Source organism: Haemaphysalis longicornis, unplaced genomic scaffold (assembly GCF_048455015.1).
Source record: "Haemaphysalis longicornis isolate Haplotype H1 unplaced genomic scaffold, Haemaphysalis longicornis Haplotype H1 scaffold_1, whole genome shotgun sequence".
Classification (NCBI taxonomy): domain Eukaryota; kingdom Metazoa; phylum Arthropoda; class Arachnida; order Ixodida; family Ixodidae; genus Haemaphysalis; species Haemaphysalis longicornis.
In genome coordinates this window covers 39,560,021-39,587,478 of record NW_027526203.1, presented here as the reverse complement: position 1 = coordinate 39,587,478, position 27,458 = coordinate 39,560,021, and the positions used below count along the sequence as shown (strand labels likewise).

Genomic DNA, 27,458 nt, shown 5'->3' with positions numbered 1-27,458 from the left:
GTGCGAAAATTGAATTTAGTTCAGTACGTTATGCAGGCGGCTTTTATGAATATGTTGTAAGAGTTTGAAGTTATAGATTTGGTCAGCTTTAAGTGTTATATTTCACTAAAAGTGGGTTTGTCCTTACATTCAAATTTTGTCTGTTTCCTTGGTAGTTCTCACATATGTGAAGCATTTTAACAGTGGAGCTCTCGTTACTGGGCGTAAGTTCGGTGTTGCAGGAAAAAATACCAAGAAAATATCTAGCGCTCGTGAGCGCGTGGCTCGCGGTGACTGCCGAGTCCCCTGCTCATGCTGTGGCTTTAGCAAAAGAAAAAAAAACAGCATTCGTCGTAATCGCGGCAGCACTTGCTTGGAACGAGAAAGACACATCATAGCATACGCCCCTCGTCCGGTCGCCGTCGTGTGCGTGCGCTCGGTACCGTAGAAGAGCCCTCGCGCACAGCAGCGTCTGGAAGACGCCCTACTTACGAAATGTCATCGTGGCTGCTGCATCTCTAGAAGCCATTATGGATAATTGGAGACGGCCACGGGTGTGCCATTCCTTCCTGAGACGACATGCAGATCCCACCATTGCTGCTTCGAGTCAATGACGAAGAGCTTGTGGAAGTCTACAATGCTGAGGATGACTTTGCATCCACCACTTGCCGTGAAGACGACAACCTCTTCAGTGCGTGTGACGACGATTACTAGCACCGCAACTGTGCAAGTAAACAATGATACTGAAACATAACTATGTGTCTGGCAATGCTCCTACAACAACTTTGCCATTCAAATCTTCCGCGGGAGTGCGAGCTTCCCTGAATTTTTTTTTCTGTAAAATAATCAAGCTTTTGTAGCTATAATCTGTCGTGATCCCCCATAGTAATATGCCATAGCTTGACCTGCAATAGAAAAGAGAATAGTAGAGGGTTTGTTTGAGCCAGGTGGGTATCGAATTTTAATTCGGTATATGCTTCCTGTTACTTGTGACAATTCAGCTTGTAAGTTTATTGACCTGAAGCGACCATGAAAGTTCCTCAGAAAACCAAGCACCAAGGAATTTTTGTTGAGCCACTAACACCTTCATCTGTTAGTTTAATAGGACTGGTATCTCATTTACTACCTGGCTTAGCGTACTTTTTAATATTAATATACTTGGGTGATTCGTTTCTAACCACGGTGACAGTTTCGTGAGGTATGCGTTAGCTGATTTTTGTATGCATTCTGTACTTAACCACTAAAAAATATGTTTGTATCATCGGGGTACATTATCATGTCAGGAGAACCAGGAATTTCTGTAATAATGTTTATGTGGATAAGAAATAACAGTTGCCCTAAAATAGAGCCTTATCATGGGAGGATGGAGACTGGAGGGGAACAGCGTAAGAGGTTTGTGGGGGGGGGGGGGGGGGGGTAGAGACGAGAGGCATTTACGTGTCATGTCAGGGGCTGCATATCGTCTTTTGGCAACATTTGCGGCGAAGTGAGCAGGTATGAGGCCAATATTTTTCTCTCTTGTCACTTGGAAGGGACAAGAGCTGGAGCACTATTGAGATGACTTACCACGTTGAACTCCAGAGTCATAGAAAAGGCTCACCCGCCGCGGTGGCTCAGTGGCTAAGGCGTTGCGCTGCTGAGCACGAGGTCGCGGGTTCGATTCCCGGCCGCGGCGGCCGCTTTTCTGATGGAGGCGAAAAGCAAAACCGCCCGTGTGTACGAGATTTCGGCGCACGATAAAGATCCCCAGGTGGTCAAAATTAATCCGGAGCCCTCCACTACGGCGCGCCTCATCGCCTGCGTTGCGTCGGCGCGTTAAACCCCTCAATCAATCAATAGAAAAGGCTCGTACTCCTTCAGCCAATCATGTTTGAGGAACGTTTGAAAATGCCATTTCCCTTGCGCCATCCTCTTTGACTTCGTTTGGTTATGGGGACAAACTGGCTAGATACCTGTGTGGCATCACTGCCATGGTTGGTAAGGCAGCCACTGAAGGTGCGTGATGTCTTCTGATCATCACTAAAAACTCGGGGCTGGCCTTAACTCATTCGGCACCCCTAGCGAAGTGCTGCCAAGGGGACCTCTTCCCCCCTGTACCTGCCGAACTCATTTTTACAGCAAAGCTGTCTCAGCAGATCATTTCCAGCTACAGAGAAATTTAGACAAGAATTGCACTCTAGCGTAACGCGGCCTTGCGGCACCCGTTCAAATCCCTCAAATTGTAAAACTGTGTGCCACATCTTCAGCATATGGAAAAACTCATGAAAAATAATAATAAAAACGTCATAGGGCCTTCATGTTTTGATACACGATGGCTTATACTTCTCCTAGAAAATGTCTCCCAGGAAATGCACTCGTGTTTAGAGGTGAGGCCAACTTCAAGGAAATCGGTGTAAGCTTGGTCTTCGTAAGGTGGCTTTTTCGCATTGAGTGTTGCGCAGTGAAACATGTCCAGCTTCGGAGGAAGTATGATTGCAGAAACAGCTGCAAATCTTGTTTTATTGAAACTCTCTAGAAATTAATTGTATGACAATTAGCCGCTAAGAAGACTCTCAAATTCCGCCGAGTTTCATTGACGTTTCAAAATTATGTAGTTCACAGTGAATTTGTAAATATTGCCAGTAATTTTAGCATTTCTGTCTTTCTTTTCTTCAACAAGTAGACCTCTTTAGAAATATGCATAGGAGAAGACAGCTGTAGCCACGGTTACCATAAGGAAGTTTTTGTTTAGTCTGTTTGCAACGCGAGAGGGAGGAGATCTCATTCAAAGCCAAATAATCCCGAACTAGGGATGCCTTACATGGGGCGACAATCAGAGGTTGATGGGGTGACCATCAACCTCTGCTCGTTAAAGATTTATTCTCTCTCTCTCTCTCTTTTAAAACGAACCCGAGCTTTGAAATAATGCCAGACAGGAAATGCAACCTCTCTTTCGAAAGTGTCCAGATCATTGTATGAAGTTTTGTCCATATGCATGCACACAGTAACAACACTAGCAATAAAATCATTCTTTACTCAGAAATAAGATCAATTCAATTTTGTGCAAAACCTCTATCTTGCCTTACTTTTCTGGCTGATAGCTTCACAACAAGGAGCCCTTTCGGCATAAGTTTTGTTCTTGAAATGTGTTAAGGGGCCAGAAAGAGTCGGAAGGCAAATGTTATACCATATTTCGCAAATGTTATACCATATTTGCTCGTGTAATAACCCCCCCCTTCCCCCCCCACTTTTATTCTTGAGAGTTCACTTTTTGTGTTACCTTGCAGAAGAAATGCAGCGCGACTTGAAAAGGTACTGCACAATATTTTTATATCGGCGTGACTGCTGAAGCCGTCAACGATTGCAATAACTAAATATCATGCCACAGTACCGGCAGAAACACTAAAAAAGCATTCTAACAAAAAAAAAGAAAAATCTGAACACTAGCCAGCGACGCGAGCACGAATGCCGCGGCTTACAGCTTAAAACTCTCTCACTCCGGCGCCATAGGTAATCAGAAGCCGGCTTCCGATGATTTCAAATCTCCCGCAAAATCTGAAACCCGCACTCCACAGACAACTATTGCCATCTGGTGTGTTCATTGGCAACTTCTCTTTCAGTTTTGGTTTCGTTTGTTTATGTGTTGCGTGTGGTGGCAATGTAGCAAGAGAAATTTGAATCGAAGGTAGTGGGGATTAGGAGAAAAATGGCGTCGGGTTCGCGCCGCGCTCCACACAGTCGGACTGCTGTAGCAAATCGGCAGCTCCTGCTGTCGATTTTTCGGATTCCAGCAGCAGTGATGGGTCAAGCAACGATGTTGGATATTCAGATTTCAGTTTGGACGACGAAGCTCCGTTTCAGGTGCCTCGCACTTCAACAAGTGCTCGCAAGCAATTTCTTTGTGACTCCGCATTGTATTTATAAACAAAACTTGCTTCTTACCTGACGACTGCGGTTTTAATTTTTTGTTTAGGATCTTAACAACGTACGGCCAGGATATTTTGCCAGATGCACCGCGCCTTATCGCGCTATCACCTTCAAGATAACCTGGCGCTCGTGTCAGATTAGCACTGCAGGGCGATGCGCGACGCTTCTCAAGAGTGCTGGATTTTTTTTTTTTTTTTACCACCGAACTGATAAGGATTTTGTGCGAGAACACAAAAGAGTATGCTTTGATGCACATTTTAGAGAGACTCACTCACCCTTCAGTGCCTTCGCGGCGTGGCACAGCCGTCAGTTCCGCTAGGTTGACGGGCCCTCAAAAATCCAAACCTTGGTGTACACTGTTGATTTATATTGTTACGAGATGTATTTATTTACAGTGAGGTTGGACGGTGTAGGACGAGCGTAGATGGTAGAGCGGTCCGTGAATGATGGGGCCAAGCCGGAGTGCAACCTCGTTCTCTTCTTTCTCCAACTCCGGTGATGAGGCTGGCATGGTTGCAACCCCTGTCGTGTAATATTGGCGTAACAATATATTAGATGCGACGCTGAAAGCATGTTGCCGGCGCCTCTGTCACTTCTGCGTGCGTCCGTCGTCGTCGTTGTCCGCACAGCTGCGCCCCTCCTCCTCTCGCCGTGATAGTGCGCCCTCTCCCCCAACATCTGTGGCACGTGCAGTGCGGCGCGCTCTCTCACTCCGCGGGTGGGCGGCGCTGCGCGCGGCGCAAGCGCGCTGTGCGCATGTGCAGCGCCCTCTCTCTCCGCGGTCTCCTCTCCTTCGGGTGTGCTGCGCATACGTTTCACGCAATTCGAGTAATTGACCCAACGGAAACGCACAATGGAACCCCCTTCAGCGTTGCAACACACCAGGGTTCCCGCGAGGGAAGGTGGGCGTAATTTTTTAATCATAGCCAAGGAACGCAGGAACAATTTGTATATCTTAAAATGCCTGAAATAATTTTTAGTCTCGGTAAAATTGCCGATTTGTGTTTTTTGTATACTTTTCTTCGGGGGCTTTTTTCTGATTACTTGACAAATAAACTAAGTAATTGTACCTTTAACAAAACTGCTGCTTTGTGTTTGGAAGAGCAATCTATGAGCTACAATTTCATGCATAGCAAGGCTAAGTGTGTCCATTAGCTCAAGAGAAAAAAACGTTTTGTGGAAGCACTCAAAATTGGCCGTTTTTCCGCCGTAACGAAAGAGTTAAAAATTGTGCACTTCCGCCATCTTGTGACCGCCATCTGCCGGTCACAAAGCATATGTTCTTGCATACAGCGCCATAGAAGCACGGTGGTGTGTGAACAAAGCAACAAACTCACTCCTCTATTCTCCCCTGCTTGGTGCTGTCCTGCGACATCGCCATTTCTCTACATGTTTTTGTTCAGCTGTGCTCGGACCTTGTTTTGTGCTCCTGGTACGCAGCATACGGTGGCCGGTACACGAGCTACACAGCTGGTTTTAAACTGAAGGTGGCGGTGCAGCTGGACGGCACTTCAGTGTTGACCCAGTGCATGTATGGTGACCGGGGGCTCTGTTTCTGCCGTCACCCGCCGCGGTGGCTCAGTGGCTAAGGCGTTGCGCTGCTGAGCACGAGGTCGCGGGTTCGATTCCCGGCCGCGGCGGCCACTTTTCTGATGGAGGCGAAAAGCAAAAACGCCCGTGTGTACGAGATTTCGGCGCACGATAAAGATCCCCGGGAGGTCAAAATTAATCCGGAGCCCTCCACTACGGCGCGCCTCATCGCCTGCGTTGCGTCGGCGCGTTAAACCCCACAATCAATCAATCAATGTTTCTGCCGTCGCTGTCCATCATGGACAGTTTCCTTGGCCATCTTGAGGAAGGTGTCCGGCACCGAATGCTGGAGATGCATTTTGACATCGCCATGATCCCAGGTGTACTTCCTGATGCAGCCACTGAATGTCTCGATCAACAAGCCTTTCAAGGGCTACATGCGGCGGCTGTACACGGAGTGGAGAGCCGGGGGTAATTACAACCTGACCCCAGCTGGGAAAATAAAGGAGGCTGTCCATCGACATGCTCTGCTGATGGATACTGGAGGCATGGAGTGTGATCTTCGAGCTCATCGTCCTCAGCTCCAAAAAGACGGGAATATCCAACAGGCTTGATGGCACGGAAGATGATGCGCTGTGGACGGACAATGACCAGGAAGCCGCAAGCGACTTCAATTAGGAAGACAGCTTCGGCGGCAAGTAGGGGGACGAACTGTCACGCTAGTAGGGGTTGGGGGCATTAGCATGGTGTGAATAAAAAAGTAAGTGGGTTGAGCAAATTTGTACGTGCTATTACTGAAAAGGTAAGATTTTGATTTCAACTTTTAATTGTTGCAACTTCTTTTCATGCAATGAACCGTCCCCCCCAAATTCACGCCACATTTTCTGGAAAAAATAAGAAAGGGGGTTCATTACACGAGTTTATACGGTACTTGAGTTAGGTTTGTGAATACGGAAGCCGCGTCCTGGAGCCTCCTCAGGCAGTTTCTGGGAATCCCGATTCCCCCTTCGCACCTTCATTCTGGGTGTGAAAATGTGGGTGAATGTTTCTCAGTATGGGCGTGATAATTTGAGATTTGGACATAGGCATTTTCTCCCCCACTTCAAAGTGCACTGCCGGAGTCTTTTCTTTTGATGGGCGGAAAACAGGGAGGAGGGCTGGGTGGAGAGGGCAGGTGCATGTGGGTGGCGCCCTATGCAACTGGTTGCCCGCCCCTAAGACCAGCACTGGATAAACTAAGGTTCTGAGTTTGTACCAGCATAAGGTATCGCATGGATGGAACAATGCGAGGGAGTCACAAAACGAAACAAGTTGGTCCGATGCGCTTCAGTGACCGTTGCCGAGTTTTAACGTGTGCTCACAAGGCGAATGTTGACTGTTGTCTGCTCCGGAAGCTGTTTCCCTGCGTGAGAAAATGTTCATTTGAAGAAGCTAAGAAACGTGAAGGCTATACCCGAGGAATCCAAAGTGCAAGGATGTTTTGGCTCTGAATGTGGAGGATGGTATTCTTTGTGTAATACGTATCAAAGCAGCTGTTATCTTCACTTGAGCCCCCGTTCAGCCCATTTTGATATTTGACACCCCCTGGCCAGTCCATCAGAGGCCAAAGCAGCAGTGTTCGATAGCAGAGGGTGTGCGTGGCTGTTGCAGGGCTACTACTACTTCGCCATCCTGACGGACCTAGCGCTGCGCTTTGGCTGGACGTTGTCGGTGTCCCTGACGGAGCTAGGCGTCATCCACTCGGACCTCATGGTCACCATCCTTGCCCCCCTGGAGGTGTTCAGGTGAGTTCAAGGGCTGTGAGGGCACTCGGGGGTCGAGAGTGCGTAACAGGAACCAGGCATCCATGTTTCCACTGTGCGGGGTCACCAGGACAGTGCGTCATTAGGTGCCTTGATGCGTGGAGCGTAGAAGACACCGTCAAGCTCGGTCGTGGAGGCACCAGCGCACGTGGAGAAATCCAGTTCAGTCCAACTCGCCTTGTCCAAGACAGGCCATCCTCCGGGAACAGTGACCTCGCAGGATCCAAGTGCCAGCCACAAACTGCAGGATGCAACAAAATGGATTTTGGGGAGGCTGCATTTCTGCATCTCTCCCATGCCCACTGGCAGAAATAGGAGGAGACTTTTTTGGGAGCACAGTTCGTACCTCCAACGCACGGGGTCCTCTGAGAAGAGGAGAATGACGTCCAAAAACTCGAGTGAACCTTCTTCAGGCAGTCCATTTGGGTGAACACATCTGAAACCGAGGCAAATACCCCAAGGATCTTCTGCACATGCACTTCTGCTCTCCGCTCTGTTTGTAGACCACCAAAAAATTGTCCACCTAGTGCAACCCTTTCACAATGATTGTGTTAATGAGCACGATCTTTCGTTTAGAAACGAAGCCAGTGCACGCTTGCCCACCCACTGTCTGGCCTGCGCTGGTGTTCCACTTTGCAAAAAGGTTAAAGCTCTGCGCAGATGCAGCTACCCTAAAAGGCACAGGAAATCCTAGAGGCCCATCACATCAGAAAGAAGGGAGGACACATTGGTGTTCCTCCACAAACCAAAGACCTTGTCTGTTATCTTTGGGAATGAAATTGCGCTGCTTTCACCCAGTATGCTGTTTGCAAAAGTGCATGAGCGACTTGTGAACACATATACCCATATGTGTCATCTCTCTAATAAAAAGTTAGTTGAGATTTTGCGCTCTTCCCATCCTTCCTGTATGTGTTTGTTCCCTTCTTGCGCAAAGCCCGTGTTTATTTACCAAAAAATTTCAAGATGCCCATCCAGCTTCCTATTGAAGCGGGTGAAAAGGAGTGTGTCAGTATGCCATCGGTGGCCTTAACAGAGAAGGAGATAATTTACCTAAAGTTGGGAAGGAGGGGAATACAGTAGTGGTTTTTGGCATCGAAGTGAATACGACGCGAATAATGATTTTGTTCGAATAGAAGCCAATATTCTGAATTGAAGCGAATATTTAGCGATTTCTAATAAGAAAACTAAAACTTACAATTCCTTAAGCATACTTCCATAGCTGGCCTTCGGAAAAATGAGACGCTTGTTTTAACCCATTTCCATACCCGCGAGCTGTACCGCACAAGTGACGCCGCCGGGGACGGCTGTCAACGGATTGTAAAGAAAGCTCCGCAACTCTGGCTATTAGCTTACACATGAACACTTTTTGTTTTATTTTGTTCGGGAATGAGTTCTGAAAACCTTGTGAATGTGGAAGGTCTTGAAGCAGACGGGCATGTGAAGTGCCACTCCACATTTCTTGCGCTCCCACTGGGTCTCACTCATCTTCCTGGGGCTTTACAGACATGACATGATTGCCTGAATGGGTTTTGCTTGATGGCATTTTGTGGGGTCTGGTGAGGGAAGTGAGCCCACTCACAGGCCTCGAGCTGCATCGGTGAGTCACCAACAGGCAATTTCCCTCGATGCCGGTATCCTGGCAACACAGCCTCTTCGATCATCTGCTCCGCCAGGTCAACGTTCCAGTCCGTGTAGCTGGCTCGCTTTCCCGTAATCTTGGCTGACAAGGTGTAGCTGTTGTAAGTTGCGATGTCCATGATGTATAAAAAATAATTTCTTGTACCCCTTTGCATACCTTCGCATTATGGGAAAGGAAGCGAGCTGCTGATCTTCGCGATGCGTACCTCCCATTCCACGGTTGTGGTCCTGCCCAACCTGGGGCTTCAAAACAGACAGGTCATTCTGCCTTTTTTTTTCCCCCCGGTTTTAGTCACATTGGCTGAGTTGTGACACGTAGAGAGCATGTTGGCAGGCTTCATGTCCTGCCATGTCAGTGCCATGATGCCTTGAGAGAAGGAGGTCTCACACTTGCCTTTTTTCAGCTTTATCCTTTTTAGCTCTTTGGGCATGTCCTTACAATGCACTCTAACAGTACCCACAGCGTTCGATCCTGCTCGGTGTATGTGAAGAAAAAGGAGTGGTGAAGAATACCAGTTGTCCATGTAGACTGTGTGACCGTCCGCGAGATGGCCACCGGCAAGGCTGATGACGGCCTCACTACACAACATTCCAATGAAGGCAGGAGTTTGCTCACTTTTTCCTGTATGTATGGAGAAGTTCAGGCAGCAGCTACTAGCAGATTCGCACAGCTCATAGTACTTCACACCGAAATGGCCTCTTTTTGAGGGGTTGAGCTGTACCTATGCGAGATGACCGTGAAATTTCATCAAGCTCTCGTCCACAGCGAGTACCTTCTGCGGAGTAGGCACTGCCAATGGACTTGATGATATAGTCCAGTACAGGTCGTAGCTTCGCCAGCTTATCATCAGTTGCTGTAAGATTGTTTGTCACAGAAGTGCAGATACCGGGAGAGTGCCCAGAAACATTGCTTCGGCATCAACGTTGCAAAAAGTGGGGTGCTGATCACACTTCTTTGTGACCAATATGCCTGGGTGCTGCTCTTTTTTATCTGGCTCATTTTGCTTGTTTGTGAAAAGACGTACCGTATGAACCGGAATATAGGTCGACCTGATATATAGGTCGACCCCCTACCTTGAGGTGGGAAAAGTTGACAAAAAAATAATTCACACAATGTCTATTTATTTTTGACACCCGTCTGTCACTGCCACCCACTATGCCTGCCGAAGTCACCCGTCTGAGCTGTCAGAGTTGTCCGAAGATTATTGCTTCTCACTGTCATCTTCAGTGCCGTCGAGCGTGTTACTGATGGAGCACTTACTAAACGCTCGTGCAACCGTGTCGTCGGGCAGCAACTGCCAAGAGGAGGACACCCAACTTGACACGGTTGCGAGGGATGGTCTTCGCAGTGGGCCCATAGATGTCTTTTCGTTGTCGCCGGCTATCCACTCATTGTACAGTTCGCAGAGCCGGTCTGCGGATGGCCTCCGCTGTAACCGGCAGCGATCATGAGCAAAGTTTCCGAACGAAGTCCGCCACTTTGTTCTCCAACACAGGGTGCACCGCTTGGTGTCCACGGAATGATCTGTTCCGGGGATTGCACGCACATAGCTTAGCTTTCTGGCTCCACCAGTACCGCACACTTTTCTCCGAAACGCCAAACTGGCGTTGTGCCTCCATATTCCCATTCTGCTCAGCGACTCAATCGCCTTCAGCTTAAGCGCATCGGTGAACTGGCGTCGACTTTCGTCGGTCATCTCGGAGCAGACACGTACAGAAATGCACACACGCACACACACAAGATGAGTAAAAGACGAAAAACTAGAGAAAAGAGAAAAGCAAATGAAGGCTTGATAGTGAGAGAGAGCAGTCCGACACAAAGGGCGATGGTGACGGTATAGTGAACTAGAATACTTGGGTAGTGGAAAAAGCGCCGCCTTCTCCCCACAGAGCCCTTGAAGCCGAACATGTTAACCGCCGCGCGTGGCGCTGGTGTGCCCTGCCCGAGGAGATCCCGAGGCGGCGCGCCTTGCCGCTATGCTGCTGTTGAGTAATTCACACTCCGTTTTGATGTTTCTTAAGCCGTTGCACATGATATTTTTGTGTGTGTAATTGCGAGAGCAGCCTAGCTTGCACTACGCTGATCTTTAAATGTTCTTGGTGCCTTTCTTGTTTGTAATTTAGAGAGGACATATGCTTGCGGCGGTCTCTTATTTCCAAAGGGCCATGGCCCATGCAGTTTGAAAGGATAGTGCAATAGCGTGTTGTGGGATAATACCCCTAACAATTTTATGTGATGGCTACAAAGATTTTATATTTGCGATTTGTTTTACCCTGCTTTTATTTGTTGAATTCCTAACTGTTTCCAGGGTTCGCACAGGTCCTTGAAAACCTTGAAAACCCTTAAATTTAAAAATGTCAATTTGAAGGCCTGGAAAGTCCTGGAATTTTTAAATGGTCCTTGAAAACCCTTGATTTTCCCGGAGATGGATGGTTGGATGGATCAAACTTTATTATGCGAAAGAGTGAGCCCCCTCCGGTGGGTGGGGGGACCCGTCGATGGGAGCGGAGCCTCATTCACAGGCCCCGTACCGGGCTAGCAACTCCCGCCCACGGGCCGCTAGGCTCGCGTGGACGTTTGCGGAGGGGCTGAGCCGAAGGATCTCCCATCCTGGAGAGAACCAATGGCCCTGCCTTTTTACAAGAATTGAAAGTGTTTGTCGTGGCTTTTAGGTGTTAACAAATGCAAAGAAACCTTATAACAATCAAGTTTCAGTGTATTGCGTGAAATTACAAGTTCGGTGGATTTTCAATATTACGAGACAACATTGAGAGCAGGCACCTCTCAATCCAATCAATGTCATAATACAATCCAGTGAAAGCTGGCTTCTGTTCTCTATCTTACATCTTCCATCTATTCTGTGGATGCTCGCCTATTGCATGTGTTCTGTGCCTTATACGCTCCACCTGCGTTTGCTCTTACGTGCAAATTGTGGACGTGTGCTTAGTTCGTCCTGCCTCGCAGCAGCACTTGCTGATTTAATTTCAGCTGGTACTCTTGCTGACAAAGCAGGCAATGCAGGCAACATTAACGAAGTTTTGAAATCAAACAGCCTGAGAAAAACACCAAGAAAAAAGAAAAACCTCTAAATACCAACCATGAAATAAAAAAATAAAGCTGGGGGAGCATTCACAAACCCGTTAGCATCTACCTAAATGTGCACCAGTGTGCTTAGGTATTGTGCAATAAAAAACTTTTGCATTGTGTTGAAAAAGTTATAAATAATCCCAGATAAAACATTGGATGGGGACCTTGAAAATGTGTTTTCTGGTCCTGGAAAGTCCTTGAAAACCCTAGAATTTTTGCTTTTGAAGCCTGCACGAACCCTGTGTTTCCAGGGTGTCTAGCGACCGGGAAAACCGGGAAAACCGGGAAAAGTCAGGGAATTTTTAGCCACCGGGAAAAGTCAGGAAATTGTCAGGGAATTTTTGAATCAAGTAGTACCAGTCAGGGAACACCACTTTGGGGCCTGTCCACACAGTTTTAGAATAGGGGAAACCAGTCGAACGCAACGCGAACGCAAACCGAACGTAACACGTTCGCACGCGACGAAAGCGTGAACCGCATGAAACGTTTTCTGGTTTTTCTGCAAGGGAAAACGCGGCGCGTACGCCCGAGGCGCGCTGACGCCGCCGCGGAAACCTCCCGCACGGTGCGTGCCGAGCGGCAGGCGGTGGCAACATGGCGGCAGCACCGGCCGCAGAGTAGTGCGGTAGCTCCAACGGCCGCTTCTGACCACTTTAAAATGCTACTCAAGGCAAAAACGCACTCGCTTGTGCAGGAAAGGAGCCACCGCAGGCACGAAATCGTCGACGCGGCCGTGAAAATACCGCGCACGAATCACGTGCAGAAACTCTCCGTGTGGTCCGCGCACCTGGCTTAGGTTGCTGGGTGCATTTGCGGCAGAGGGACGTCTAGGTGGTGCCCAAATCGCACGCAAAACGGGCCTTTTTTTCCAGCGAATTTTAAAAGGCAGCGTTTTTGGGGGGCTAATTTTGAAAGAACTTCCTTATGACATCAGGAGCCAGAATTACATAATCAAAAAGAAACATGGTTTAGCGCGAACCCAGTGAACCACATGGGGTGTTTTCTGCTCGCGAAAACGCGCCGCGCACATCACAGGCGCGCTGACGCTGCCGTGGAACTACCCGCACGCTGCGCGTGGTGCTGCCGGCGGCGGCAACATGGCGGCGGCTTTGACCGCGAAGTGGTGACGGGAGCTCGAGCGACCGCTTCTAAGCGCTCTCTAAAATGCCGCACAAGGCACGCACGAAGTTGCTCGTGAGGTAAAGGAGCTTATATTATAATGTGGGCGAAAACGGTACTATAAAACGTCATTCGCGCCGCTACTGAAAGGGCCCATGCAATACCTGCCGGGGTGGTAAGCCTTAACAAACATGTCTGGCGGAGCCAGCAAGCTGCCTCGAGAGCTTCGAAACTGCGGCCGTGAGGCGCGCGGCTACCCATTGGCGCAAGTCGTCAGGCTCCTCCCACTGCCGCGGGCGACGCGCGTCATTTTCTGAGCGAGGCAGAAGCTGCCGCGTGCGCGAATCGTCGACGCGGTCGTCAAAAAATCGCACGCGCAACGTACCATGCGGTTCACGTTGCATGTCAAGCCAGGACAATCAAGAAAAAAAGCAAAAGGTGCTTGCTGAAGCGCAACTTGAAGTTTCTATCCCGCAAGATGAAATAAACTCTGAAGCCGTAACTGAAGGCAAGCAAACCTCAATGAGCAAACTGAAATTAATCAAAGTGCATTTTGAGAATTAGGGCACTTGCAACAAATGTGTTTTTCCGTATGATAGAATGTCTTTTCTCTAAGCTTTTTATATGCTTCACGGACCGTTTTCACAAAATGGCGCGTGTTGTATCGGTCAGGGAATTTCAACTAAAATGGTCATGGAAAACCTGGAAAAGTCAGGGAAATTGAATTACGAAATTTGCTAGACACCCTGGTTTCATAATATCTCGCGTCTGCAAGACGTTGGCAGAACTTTTAATGAACTTGTGCATTCGTGATCTGGTAATTGTTTTATGTTAATGAATGGCCAGCGTACCACTGAACTGTACAGTTTGAAAATGATCCCGTTATAAAGTGCGCCATATGGTGCTTTCCTGAGAATTAGTTTTGACTGTTGATCGTTTTCGCTGCCTTGAGTGAAGTTATTAAAAGCATATCGTGTGTATTGTGTGGATGGCACTGAAATGGCCTGGGCTAAAGTCCCTTCATCTGCTTTAGCTGAACGCCGATCAAGGGACTTTAGCCCGGGCAAGGTGGGACGCATTTTCTTCGGACCTAGTGGGGCTCGGCCTTCAACAATTTTTTTTTTCGTGCCGTGCTAGCCCGGGCGCATGCATGCAGTGTCTAAAGCCCAGCAGTCGTGCGCCGCAAATTCGTGACTGTTGATACCAAAAAGCTGGCTCATTGGATTAGGTATAATGAAAAAAAAAAATCGAAGCGCCAAGTCACTGGAGCTCTGTTAAAACTATGTTTCGTCGATATTCTCCAAAATTCATTTTTCTGTGTCCGGATATATATTTACAAAGCTCGGTCGAAGTTTAAAACTTTTAAGTCTAATATACTTGCTCTATGGTTACGTTTTCAGGTTGAAAAGGCCAAATTTTTTCGGACTCATGTTTATAGTCTTTCGAACGAGGGCTGATATTTCAAAACAGTCCGACGAGCTCAGGTTTAATCTATTAAATTTTGCCGGGTACGGGCGGAGCTCGGGCTTGTATTTAAAAATTTATCGGGTTCGTGCCGGGCCTAGGAATTGCGGCTTGTGCAGTGCTCTAGCGTGATCAAATTAAAAAACAAAAACAAAACGGAAACGTGCGTAAGTCGGCCTGCCTAACGTACCATGCTGTTTCCGCGGCTGACAAAATGCGACAGAAACATTAGCAAACAATGAAGAAACAGTATGCACACGCTAGCCTCGATCACTAAAGCACGACACACGCGGTCTGCTTGGTTGGCCAAATGGGTTGAAAAAACGAACAAATAGTACATGCGCACGGCATACCTGTTTTTTCCCATATGAACCTTGCTACCTTACTAATAGCATTCGCAAAGCTATTGCAACACGCATTCGCCGCACCAGGGATGAATTTACACTGCAATAGAACTGATTCCCCTCGAATACAGTCGGAAATGAACGCTGCGGGTTGCGTTATTTATTTGCTGCCGTTCTCCGTTCTTTGCGAACTGTACAATGAGTGGATAGCCGGCGACAACGAAAAGACATCTATGGGCCCACTGCGAAGACCATCCCTCGCGACCGTGTCAAGTTGGGTGTCCTCCTCTTGGCAGTTGCTGCCCGACGACACGGTTCTCAAACGCGCTGCATTTGCGTGCATTACCGGGACTCGTTCGGCGTTGCTCGCGCGGTCCAGCGAGTTGACGCTTTTGTGTGGTACTGATTCGTACCTGTTCTTGCTTCAAGCGCACCGAGCTTCTATTTCGCACTTGCATTTCGACTAACGCGTGGTTTCGGTTTTGCTTTTCCCTTTGTGTTCGTATAGTCTGCTATAGTTAAGTGCTCCACACGTTCGTTGGACATGCGTGGGTGAGCGCACACATGTGGTAATTATTTACAGTATGGAAAGCGAACAATAAACAAATGACACAATGACATTATCTCCCCACTGTTGAGTCTGTGCACATGATCCTTAAAGGAAAACAACACCAGCTAGCCGCTGCACATGATCTTGGTTTTGGAAATTGTAAAAGGAGCCTAGCAGGAACCACACTTGTTTAAATGTTCTTGGTTCTTTGTTTTAATTGTTTGTAACGTGTATGTAAATCATTAAATGTAAATAAGGTGTAATTATTTTATGTTTATCGCTGTACAGTGTGCGAAACACTATGCAGTTTTAAAATGATCGCGCTGTAAAATGATGCTGTGTGGCTTGGTGCTTTTCTGAGAATTGCGGTCGCGAATACTGTATTTGCACGCTTTCCGTTGACTTGACTGAAGTTTTAAGACATCTGTCATGTGTGCTTCCTGGGTACAATTTGGATAAAAACAACGTAAATTTTTGCGCACGCACGACCCTGTTTGCTCGGCATGCAGAACTTGATAGAAAAATCAGCAAAAAAATGAAGAAAAAAAGCAGAAACATTGACCTTAAGCAGAAAGCCTTAAGCACCCCGCTCATTCCTCAGTTGACACAACATGATAGAAAAACCATCACACAACGAAGAAAAAAGTATCCGCACGCTAGCCTAGATTAAGCATGGCGTGCGTGGTCTGCTGGGTTGGCCAAATGTGATGAAAAAAGGAGCAAACAGTAAATACACAACGTAGGTACCTTTCCCATAAAAAACCTTGGTACATTATTAGCATTCTCTACTATTTCGACACGACAAAAGAACTGTAGCTCCTCGGAGACTGCCCGACGCACGCCTGCCCGCCGCTTCCCGAGGCGAAAAAGCGCTCGGGCGGGGCACGCGAGCGCCACCTCGTGGGGTTGACACTAAGTGCCTCACTCGGAGGCAGCCGCTTTTTCCACTACCCAAGTATTCTAGTTCACTATAGTGACGGACAACACTTGCACATCATTGCCAGACAACAATTTACATTTTTCCAATGACCGCTATATAAGACGAGGGGTCACTTTTGTGCGGATTTTTTTGGAAAAAAACTCTACTTGTATACCGGTTTATACGGTATTTATTTGTGTCCCGCGTCAAATCTGCTCAGCTGTTTGTCAGCACTCTACTCTTACCTGCTAGTCGTTGCTTTTTGCACTGTTTTGCTATTCAATATGCACCAACTGGCCCCACTTCAGACGTTAATTGAGGTCAAATTGTTTCTTTTTCATTTTTCTTTGTGAGCAGTTTATCTCTGTGCTGCTACGTCACTTCACTGCACTGCCTTAGGGTTAGGGAAAATTATCTTGGCCTTCTCAGTACCCTAACCTGAGAGGGCAAATTTTGGGAGAATAAAAATGAACGAGAAGCCTTTTAGTGAGATGCTGTGTGTCGTGTTATGCTGCAGGCGCTTTGTGTGGAACTTCTTCCGGCTGGAGAACGAGCACCTGAACAACTGTGGCAAGTTCCGTGCGGTGCGGGACATCTCGGTGGCGCCCATTGATGCGGGCAACCAGGCGCTGCTGGTGCGAATGATGGACGAGCCGTGTGGAGTCATCAACCGCGGGGGTGCCGCCCGCCGAGACCTGCGCAAGCGAGCCAACAAGTGAGGCTCCGCTGAACTAACGCTTGCTGCACAAACAGCAGAACACAGGACAAAAAGCGGTGACACGGACAGGCGCCATGGAGGGCTCTGTTGTGCTGCCGGACGCTTCCTGCCACCCCTTTACACGGTGCATGCCCAGTGAAGCTTGTGTCTGGGCTAATTGGTAGACGGTAGCCAGTGATATGCTGGAAGGGGCACGCCAGGCCGTATCCTTCGCACACCAGGCCCACAGAGCGCCGTTGGCACACTGCTAACCAGTTGTGGGCAGTTTTGCCTACTGCCTGAGCAAGCACACGCGAGGGGGGCAAATTCCTCAACTTGGCCCACTAAGTAATCTGAACTATTCATCCCAGTGGGAGGTTGTAGGAACATCATTGCTAGCCGACTGAGTTTCTTTACGGTTGGTTTTCACTCCCGGCTGTGTCATCTTTATTTTTATTTATTTTTTATTTTTTTGCATGCTCGTTTCGTGAAAATTTATGCTAGAAATGCGCTGTGATGCTCTGGAGGACGTGCAAACATTCTTCTTCAGAACTATCTTATTCCACGAATAGTTGTACTTAATACAAATAAACTGGCACTTTACGAAAAAAATAATCTGCTAAACAGGATGACCAGGTGCTTTGGAAAACCTTTTAGTGTGATCGAAACAAGGCACCACACAAAGTGCAGTTGGCAGCTAACACGCAAATAGCAAGATTCTCTTCCCAGCTGTAGTGACATCTGACTCTGGAAATGTGCACTGCATTTGTTGCTGAGGGTTTTGACCCTACAAGTCTTAGAAGTGTTTGTAACCTGTCAATAGATGGCACAACATGCCCGCACTACTTTGGCGCATTCAGGGCAACTATGCGTGCCCACCTCTGGTTTTCCACTTGCTAGCACCCCATTCCCGCTTGTGTAAAAGGAGCAGATCTCACTACCTGCAGGTAATGGGGCACACGGGGGTGACGGGAATACCACGGGGACTGGTGAGACAAACATGAGGATCCTCTTCTCAGAGGGCTATGGTTCATTCACTAGGGTCCTCAGTTAGGGTCCCTTAAAACTTCTTGCAGGACCTTGAAAACTCCCAATTTTCACGGTGATAACCAGTGGCATCGTCTTGTCATAAAAATTTAAAGTGTTTGTCATGAGTTTTAAGTGTTAACCAATGTAAGAAAAACATTGTAACAGTAAAGTTTCCGTGTATTACATGAAATTATGACATATTATGACATCCTCAAAAGTTCGAGGGCATTACATAAGGGAGGCCAAGTGACGTGATACAGTGAAGTTTTGAAAGTATTGTTCAATGCTCAACGTTCACAAAAAAGCAAAAGCAAACACATAGAAACTAGGATCAAAATCAAATAGACAGTAAAAGCAACAAAAAACATGAGTGCTGTCTAAAAATTATAAAAAATACATACCGTATTTACTCGCGTAATTTGCGCACTTTTTTTCGCGAATTTAGGGCCTCAAAAAGGGGGTGCGCAAATTAAGGGGGGACGCGGCTTTCAACTTCGGAAAAATGACCAAAACATCGTTTTTTTGAAACCCACATATTCGGCTTCTATGTTTCCTATTCTGTGCGTCTGCAAAGTTTTTACGCTGAAAAGCGTCGCAAAGTGGCATAAAAAAATACTTTTGTCAGGCGCGGTGACAAACTATCAGCGCAAAAGGGCGAAAAAACGGCAATTTTCGGAGCGCTCTATCTCCGCAACGGTGCCACCGGGCGCGGCCATTTTGATATGGTTAGATCGGCCGAGCGATCGTCTTTCCCGTTCCGCTCGTCTCTTTTATCTTCGTTCATTCACAAACGCACAAACGGCAGAAAAGAAACGACGCACAAACGAAGCTAGAAATAGATGCTGAAGCGCTATTGGTCCTCCGGTCGGGGCACAGAACAGCGACCCTCCTGATTGGATGTCGCGGGCGCAACGCAAGATGGCGGCCGCCTGAGCTGCGTAGCGAGCGGATTGAGTTCATTTTCGGCGCTTCGCTCGGCCGAGTTTCTGTTCAATCTGTGGTATTCAACACGGACGTTATTCGCGATGGGAATGCCAGAGATAACGAGCCAGATTACGGGAAGTTGTGGGGCTCGAAAGGCGGAGGTCATCGAACGTTTCGTGGTGCGCGTGACTCTACCGTCGCCAGACCCCGGAGGGTGACGCGGTGTGCGCGCTTGCGATAGCGGTTCGTGAAGTGAACTTTTAGTCGGATGTGCGATGTTTACACGCTTAGTTATTGCTGTGTTTTGACTGTGGGCTCGCTAGCCTTGAGAAAGAAACGGTCGACGCGTCAAACGCTGCGGCGCGCACGGCATAGCCGACGCGCATTGGAGCATCACATGACTGGGCAACCGGTTACGATTGAACGCCAGTAGTTGTAATTAATGCCTGCGACGTTAGTTTTAATCTTAAAAGCGACCTGACCAGCCATATCAGGTATAATCAAAGCTCGATATGTCGTGGTAAGCGTGCGCTGCGATGCGCGCGAGCCATATCGCCTTTCTTGCGCAACGTTTCCCGTGCACTTGTAATTTTCATGCAAACAGGTTTTGAGTTAGTAATATCATGCAAACAGGTTTTGAGTTAGTAATATAGGAATAAAAATATGCTCTCTGCGTTAAAAATGTACGTTACTGTGGCAGCATTTAACAGTGATTTTTTTAGGGAAATTATTGATACCATTGCTCAGGGCATACTAGCTGTGCTGCGAGAAATATTGGATGCCTTGAATGTCAAAAGTAGTAAAAAAAATATGGTCTTGCATTGAAGTTGGGAGTTATGCAGAATACTCTACCAAGCTTCAAAGTAGCTCATTTTCAACCTTGTGGTATGCAAAGTTTTGGCAATGAACACCTGCACTATGAGTACTAAGTTGCTGTGCCAGGCAAGAAAAACATGAAAAAAAAGCCAAAAATGTTCAAATTTAAGTTAAAAAAATGCTTAACTTGTTGCCATGGTGACAACACTGCAAAAGGAGGTTGTCCAGTGCGATACAGCCAACCAACTAACCTACTTTGCATTGAAAGCCCATTGAAACCCATCTCCCCTCCGTTTGGTTTGCAAAGGGGGGTATGTACTCTTCACGGAGGAGCTGAAAATGATGTTTTCTGGAAAGAGAAAGGCTGAAAAGGCACTCCAATTTCAAGGCAAGGCCTTCCAGAAGCCCCATGTTCAAAAAGACATGAAAGGCTACAACCGTGACGACTTTTGATATGTGAAACCTATGTTGCAACTTCGGAAGCCGTTTTCTCAAAACAGTTTTTTTTGCCACCTGTGTCGCTTGTCCCAGGGATTTCTTCGTGACCGCTGGGTCTATTTTGATTCCGTTTCTTGCATTACATTCCTTGATGAACTGTTCAGGTCGTGACACTTTTAGTTTTCCAGATTTGTTTTTTGTGATTTTTTTATTCAAATAATCGTTCACAGTTGACATGCCTGTTGCACATTAACCTCTAAAAAAATGAAAACTAAAAAACATTGTGTTGTAAAAAAAAAATTCTAAAACTGTCACGACCTCGTCCATTCATTTGGGAATGCAAAGCACTTCGAACAAGTTTTCTATCGTGTTTTATAAGCCGCTCAAGCTCGGTACAAGCGGAACAGAAAGAAAATTTCATACATAAAAAAGTTATCAAAATATTAACTTCAAATTTTTATGGTGTTATCACAGAAGCATTTCCAGTTGCTGTGCCAATTTTCATCAAAATCCACAAAGAAATAAAAAAGTTGATTTTGAAAGCCACGTCCCCCCTTAAGCGGGTATTTTGCGAAAAGTCCAAAATAACGTGTAAACGGTCCTAACGCAGACTGTACAAATAAGAGAAAATTGAGTATGATAGCACAAGCGAACGATGCTCGTTTATTTAAACGCGTACACAGTCAAAAGTACACAGAAAAGTAGTTGAAAGTACACAGTTAAAAGTACCTACAAAAGTGCAGTCTGGTTGTGGTCTAGTCGGAATCGTTCGTCGAGAAATCCGACTCCGAGTCGTCGTCACGGCCGCCATCACTGCCCTCCCAAAGCGCATTGTCCTCAGTTCTGTCGAGTGCATTCGACATCCCCGTCTTTTTGAAGCTGTGCTCCACGATGCTGGGTGAGACCGTGTCCCACGCTGCCACGATCCACTCGCAGACCGTCTCCAGTGGCGGTTGCTTTATCCTCCGAGTGGGAGTGAGCCTGTGCTCTCCGCTGGCCATCCACTCGACATACATCTTGCGCACGTAGTCCTTGAAGGGTTTGTTGATTGACACATCCAAGGGCTGCAGGACAGATGTTAGGCCACCCGGAATAACGGCCAGGTGGGTCCGCATGTCTCACAACTTCTCCTTCACACTCTCCACAAGATGCCCTTTGAAGCTGTCGAGCACCAACAGTGATGGCAGTCGCAGCAAAGCCCCCGGTCTCTTGCCCCCAGACAGTGTCGATCCAGTCCTGCATCAGCTCCTCGTTCATCCACCCGTTTTCTTGAGCACGGATGTGAATGCGGGCCCCCAGCTTCATTTTGGGCACTGTCTTCCTCTTGAAGATGACGAAGGGCGAAGTTTGCAGCCATCCGCTGTCACGGCAAGCATCACTGTGCAGCGTTGTTTTTCGCAGCCAGTGGTCTTGATGGGCACAGACGAGACGCCTTTCTCGCTCACTGTGGTGTTGGGCGGCATGTCGAACGTCAGTGGCGTTTCGTCAGCGTTCCCAATCTGGGACATGATGAAGTTCCCCGTTCGGCGGAATCCAATCACAAAGCGGTGAAACAGCACAATTTTCTCCTCGTAGTCCTGCGGTAACTGCTGGCAAAGGGTCGTTCTCCGTCTGAGAGACAGTTGGAGGCGTCTCATGAAGCGCGTCAGCCAGCCTCTGCTCGCCTGGAATGCCGCAGCAGGGATCCTTTTCTCGTGCGCAATCTTCCTTGCTTCAAACTGTAGCATCTCGCACGACACGGCAAGACAGGACGACCTCATCTGTCGAACATACTTCAACAGCTCTTCTTCCACGGCAGGAAACTTTCCTTGCTTTGGTCCCTGAAACGCCCTCCTTCCAGGTTTGGTATTTTGGAGGGAACTTTTCTGCGTCTTCCAATACCGCACGTGGCTCTCGTTCACGTTGAAGTGCTTTGCGGTGGCACGGTTCCCTTTTTTCTTAGCAAACTCAATGACACTGAGTTTGAATTTCGCCGTATAGTTTTTGTAGCCCATCGCTACTGTAGCAAAAGGTGACTGACTGACGGCGACGGCAAAACGTGAACACAAAGGGAGGATTCCGTCGCAGCGCGCACGCAGGAAAGAGGCAGAGGATTCTCTCGCAGCACGAACGCAGGAAAGAAGAGGCGGCAAGGCGACACCGCGGCAGGGCTGATACGCCCTCTCACACCTCCGATGCAGAAATTAGTGCTTCCGACTCCGTGTCTGCCTTTGTGTGTGTTGTGTGCGAGTTCTCACGGCGCAAAAGAAAGGAAAGGAGGAGGAAGGCACACACTCGAGCAGTTTCGACTCCCAGCGGAAGGACGAGAGGAAGGGTGTGCATGGGTCGGGAAGGGCAGAGCAGGGGAATGTAGCCGGGTAGGGTGTCTGGATGTTCCTCCTCGCCTGCGCTCCGTCACGAAGGGGCGGAGTGGAGGCGCATCCAGACACAGAGAAGGGAAGAAGTGAGAAAAGAATGAAGGGACTATTGGCCCGCAGCATCGTGTATCACTACTCTCCCATGCGCCATACTCTCCCATGCGCCATGCGGCATGCCGCCGTCCAAAGCGTGCTTGTCTGTGCACACGTGCCAATGGGTTCTCTTGGGCTAGACAGGGAGCGCAAAATATGCGAATAAAATTTTTTTTCTCTAAACTTGGAAAAAAACTGAAGGGTGCACAAATTATGCGAGTAAATACGGTATGTAAGAATTACAAACTAAGGGTAAACAAAAATTTAAACTTCTTGGCATAAAAAGAAGAGAAGAGGTACCGTATTTATTCGAAAATAGGTCGAGCACGAATATAGGTCGACCCCCGAAAAATTGAAAAAAAAAATATATATTCGAATATAGGTCGACCCATACCTTTAAGAAAAAACTTGAGGACTCTTTAAAACTCACATTTATTTACAACGCGGTCACCTCACTGGTCAGAGCCGCACACTGACTGCGTCGTCGTCGGAACTTGCACCGCATGCGCCGCAGTTCATTGCGCCGTATGAATTTCTGGACCCACCCCCGCCCCCGACTGGCTTTGAAAGATGAACGGCCAATCCCGCCTCGCAGCGCTAACTGTTGAGCTTTGGTCTGAATAGCTTTGCAGGACAGTTGGTGTCCTTTCGTACGCTCCTCTTCCACGTGCAGCCGGAGTTTTTTCTTGAGAGCATCGTGCCTAGGGCCACGGAACGCACGACGCAGTCCCCTACAAGCAAAAAGTTCGTCCCACTGTTTCCGCCATCCCCTGATCAGCTTTTTATTAACGACTAACTCTCGCTGATCGGCGCAGTCGTTCAAGTTCTCAGCAAACAGGTTCACCCGCTCATCTGACGTGACATCGTGAAATGTGCACGTGCAAAACGTCGTGTGCGGAAATTGCGGAAATCACGACGAAGCAAACACAAAGAAAGCGCATGAAACGGAGAACGGGAGATAGTAGAGACATCGAGCGAAGCAGCCAACGCCGTTCCGTTCACGACGTGGCTACGCTAGGTGGCGAAAGTCACCTTTACCTCCACCTCGCGCTAGCCGCTACCGCGACTCCAAAGACACCAAGCCAAGCCAATCTGGCTCTCTAGCCAGGCCCAGTACGTCAGCTCGCTGGTGTCCGGTCCGGCCGCAGGTAATGCGCGATAGCCGGCAGTGACTGCGCGTGGTTTTCTTACGCTGATTGTTTTATTATTTTTCCCTTTATTTTCTTGCCTGTCTTTATTCTAGATGCTCCGTGCTGCCGCCTCAAATTGAGGAGCGCCGGGCGCGACGGAGAAACGGATCGCTCGGTGCGCTCGCCGTTTTTGATCACGATTATAGGTCGAGGTTCTTCGGTCACGATTATAGGTCGACCCTCAATGTTTAAGCACATTTTCGGAAAAAAAAGGTCGACCTATATTCGAATAAATACGGTAGTCAAATTATCAAGAAGCATGCAAGTTGGACAGCCAAATGGTCGCTAACCTGAGTGCAGAACGTTTCGCGGTTGGTGACACAGTGCTCTGGTAGGGCCAGGTCTTAAATGCTGATGTCCGGCTGGTGATACGAGCAATGGGTCTGGTGTGGCTTAGGTGTGCTGAAGTTCTGAGCACTGGTTGAAGCAATGGATGACGTGTGCGGGGATGATAGTAGTAGGTAGCTGGGTTCTAAGAAGGCATAGACGGGCAACATTTTGGCGGGATTCAAGCATTGGAAGGGGGAGAGAGTGCTTTGTTGCAGTGACGCTGTTTTTATCAGACTATTGCGAAGATATGAAGCGAGCGGCACGGTATCGGATGGACTCTAATTTTGTTGTTAGGTAGGCTTGTGATGGGTGCCAGATCGATGCTGCATATTCAAGTTTTGGGTGTACGAAAGTGAGAAAAGCTAGTTTTTCTTCAGTGGATGTGCACTTGAAGTTGTGTCAAAGGTAGCCAAGAGTTCTGGATGCTGCAGAGAAGATGGTATGAATATGGGTAGTGCAGGATAGCAATGACATAGTGAACCCCGAGATATTTATGGGATGGTACCGAGGTGTTGGGAGTGGCATTAATGAAATAAAGGTAGGAAACTGCTGCACATTATGAGGGAATGATAAGGATTTGCACTTGACTATTATTAGTGGCATGAGCCATTTATCACACCATGCAGCAATGGAGTCGAGGTCGCTTTGAAGATTTGAAACATCGCCGGGGTTGTTTATGCCTGTGTACATGACGCTATCATCAGCAAAAAGCCGAAGAAGGTGTTTTATATTTGCGGGCAAGTCATTAATGTAGATGAGAAAGAGAAGGGGCAATAATCCGGCGCCTTGTGGGACACCGGAAGTTACTTTGGAGAGGGCTGATTGGTAGTTGTTGGGTCCTGTAAGATTGGTTCCTGTAAGATTGTGCTAAATCCAACAATAAATTAGCAGGTAGACCAAGAGAGCTTAGCTTGCGAATCAGATGATTGTGAGGTACACGGTTAAAAGCTTTGGTGAAGTCGTAAAAACAGCATCTGCCTGAAGGTTGTTATCCATGAAACGAAGCAAGTCTTGCATAAATTCAGCGAGCTGTGTATCACAGGAGTAATGTTTGCAGACACAGTGTTGATATGGATAGAGAAAATAATTTATTTAAGGCGGTTCATGACAGTAGAGGCTATAATATGTTCAAGAAGTTTCAAAGAAATGCATGTCAAAGAGATTGGACGGTAGTTAGCAGGAATTGACCTGTCGCCTGACTTGAAAACTGGTGATACCTGAGCTTTCTTCCGATCATCTGGAGCAGTACGAAAATAATCAAGAGTGTTTTTAAGAAGTTTTGCAGTAATACCATCACAGCCAGTGGATGAAGAAGCTTTAAGGTTCTGAATTAAGTTGGAAATTCTGTCAGGGCTGATTTAGAAGGTGGGTAGTGTAGGGGTCAGAGGTAGTGAGGAGGAAGCACTCATTTGCGGGAGTAAATGTTGATGTGAAGTAGTCATTCAAAATGGATGCGCACATCATACAACCCCTTCGCAAAACATGGCAAGCACACTGGAATGAACAGACATCACCACCATCATGATCCCCATCATCATCATCATAACCAGCCTATCTACGCCCACTGCGGGGCAAATGCCTGTCCCATTAATCTACAATTATCCCAGTCCTGTGCCAACTGTGACCATTTATCCCCGCAAACTTCTTGATCTCATCTGCCCATCTAACTTTCTGCCGCCCCCTGCAACGCTTGCCTTCTCTGGGGATCCACTCTGTTACCCTAGAGAAGGCAAGCGTTGCAGGGGGCGGCAGACAGACAACAAACTACAGATAAGAAAGCCACTCTTGGGAGCATAAATCACAGACACACACAATAGACGCACTGAAGTTGACTTAGCTAGGTTATGGATAGGCCACACCCATGCAACACACTCCTACCTGCTCACGGGATCTCCAAGACCCCTGTGTTGCAGGTGTGGAGACGGCCTATCCGTGACCCACATACTTCTTCAATTCAAAGCACTTGACGCAATACGACAGCAGTTGCCAAATACAGTGGTAACAGTGCGATGCTGCACACATACCCAAGCAAGTTCAAGGCGGTTGTAAGATATAAGGCCCCGCACGGGGCACCTTGAGCAATCTTGGTGACGGTATTGGCGATACCTTGGACTCTGAGCCCTCCAACATAAGCTGTGACCTACCGTGGTGATGTGTTTTTAAGGTGAAGGGTAGAAACCTCAAACGGTGGCCGTCGGAGCCCAGGTCATGCTCCAGTGGATGGGCTCAGGGGTCTGTTTACCAGGCAGAGGGAGCTCCGGGACCTCTTCAGCTATCAGGGTAAGGCTGACAAAGAAAGTACCTCCGTCTCTCTGCTCTTTCCTATGCCATATGGTAAATCGAAAAACCCCCTCCACAGGGTCCGCACCGAAGCATCTTTTCCACCTCTTTCTGCCATCAACTCCCCGAAACCCGACAACTACCCCCGCTTTTTGATAGTTGAATCGGTTGACAAATCCAAGCCTCTTTCCTCACTATCTGTATTCCTTCTATCCAAGTTTCTTGAATCTATCCTTGGCAAGACATAAAATGCTAAAAAACTAAGAACTGGTGAGGTCTTCGTTGAGGTCAACACGCAGCAGCAAGCCACAACTCTCATGAGCCAAACCTGCAATGCAGACCTGGATATTAGAGTCACACCCCACCACAGCCTCAACAGCTCCCAGGGTGTGATATCTGAGCCAGACCTCCTAACCGAGACAGACCGATCTGCTCGAAGGCCTAAAAGGTCAAGGCGTGACAGCAGTAAGGCGCATCGTCATTAGGAAAGAAAAGAAAGAAATAGCCACCAAACATCTGATACTGACTTTTGACCGCTGCACACTGCCCGAGCATGTCAATGCAGGTTTCATTCGTTCTGTCCAGCCGTACATCCCGAACCCGCGGCGCTGTTTCAAGTGCCAGCGTTTCGGGCATGGTACCAACTCCTGTCGCGGCAGAACAACATGTGCCAAATGCGCCCAGCATGATCATCTCTCCGACAACTGCACTGCAACCAACTTCACTTGCCCGAATTGCCAGGGTCCACCCGCAGCATACTCTCGCGCCTGCGAAAAGTTTCAACTTGAGAAAAAAATCATTAACGTAAAGGTAACAGAAAACATCACCTTCCCAGAGGCACGAAAGAGGTTCGCCTCTTCTCCCCTGGAGAGGTACGCCGACGCAGCTCACCGGCAGGTGGAGCGGCGTCTTGTTTTGGCGGGGACCCAGTACCGCGAGTCGGACCCCCCCCCTTTCCCTGGGTT

At 48.0% G+C, this 27,458-nt stretch overlaps 1 protein-coding gene across 1 annotated transcript in view; it reads left to right on the top strand.

Moving 5' to 3' along the window:
- Window positions 1–558: 558 nt before the first annotated feature.
- The window catches only part of LOC144165062 (solute carrier family 53 member 1-like), a 63,847-nt gene continuing 36,947 nt past the window's right edge, over window positions 559–27,458 (top strand). Inside the window, exons 1-5 of the mRNA XM_077695224.1 lie at window positions 559–670; window positions 5,326–5,416; window positions 5,997–6,075; window positions 7,066–7,199; window positions 16,857–17,054. Of these exons, the coding sequence (XP_077551350.1) occupies window positions 559–670; window positions 5,326–5,416; window positions 5,997–6,075; window positions 7,066–7,199; window positions 16,857–17,054 (614 nt within the window). The remainder of the gene's footprint in view (window positions 671–5,325; window positions 5,417–5,996; window positions 6,076–7,065; window positions 7,200–16,856; window positions 17,055–27,458) is intronic.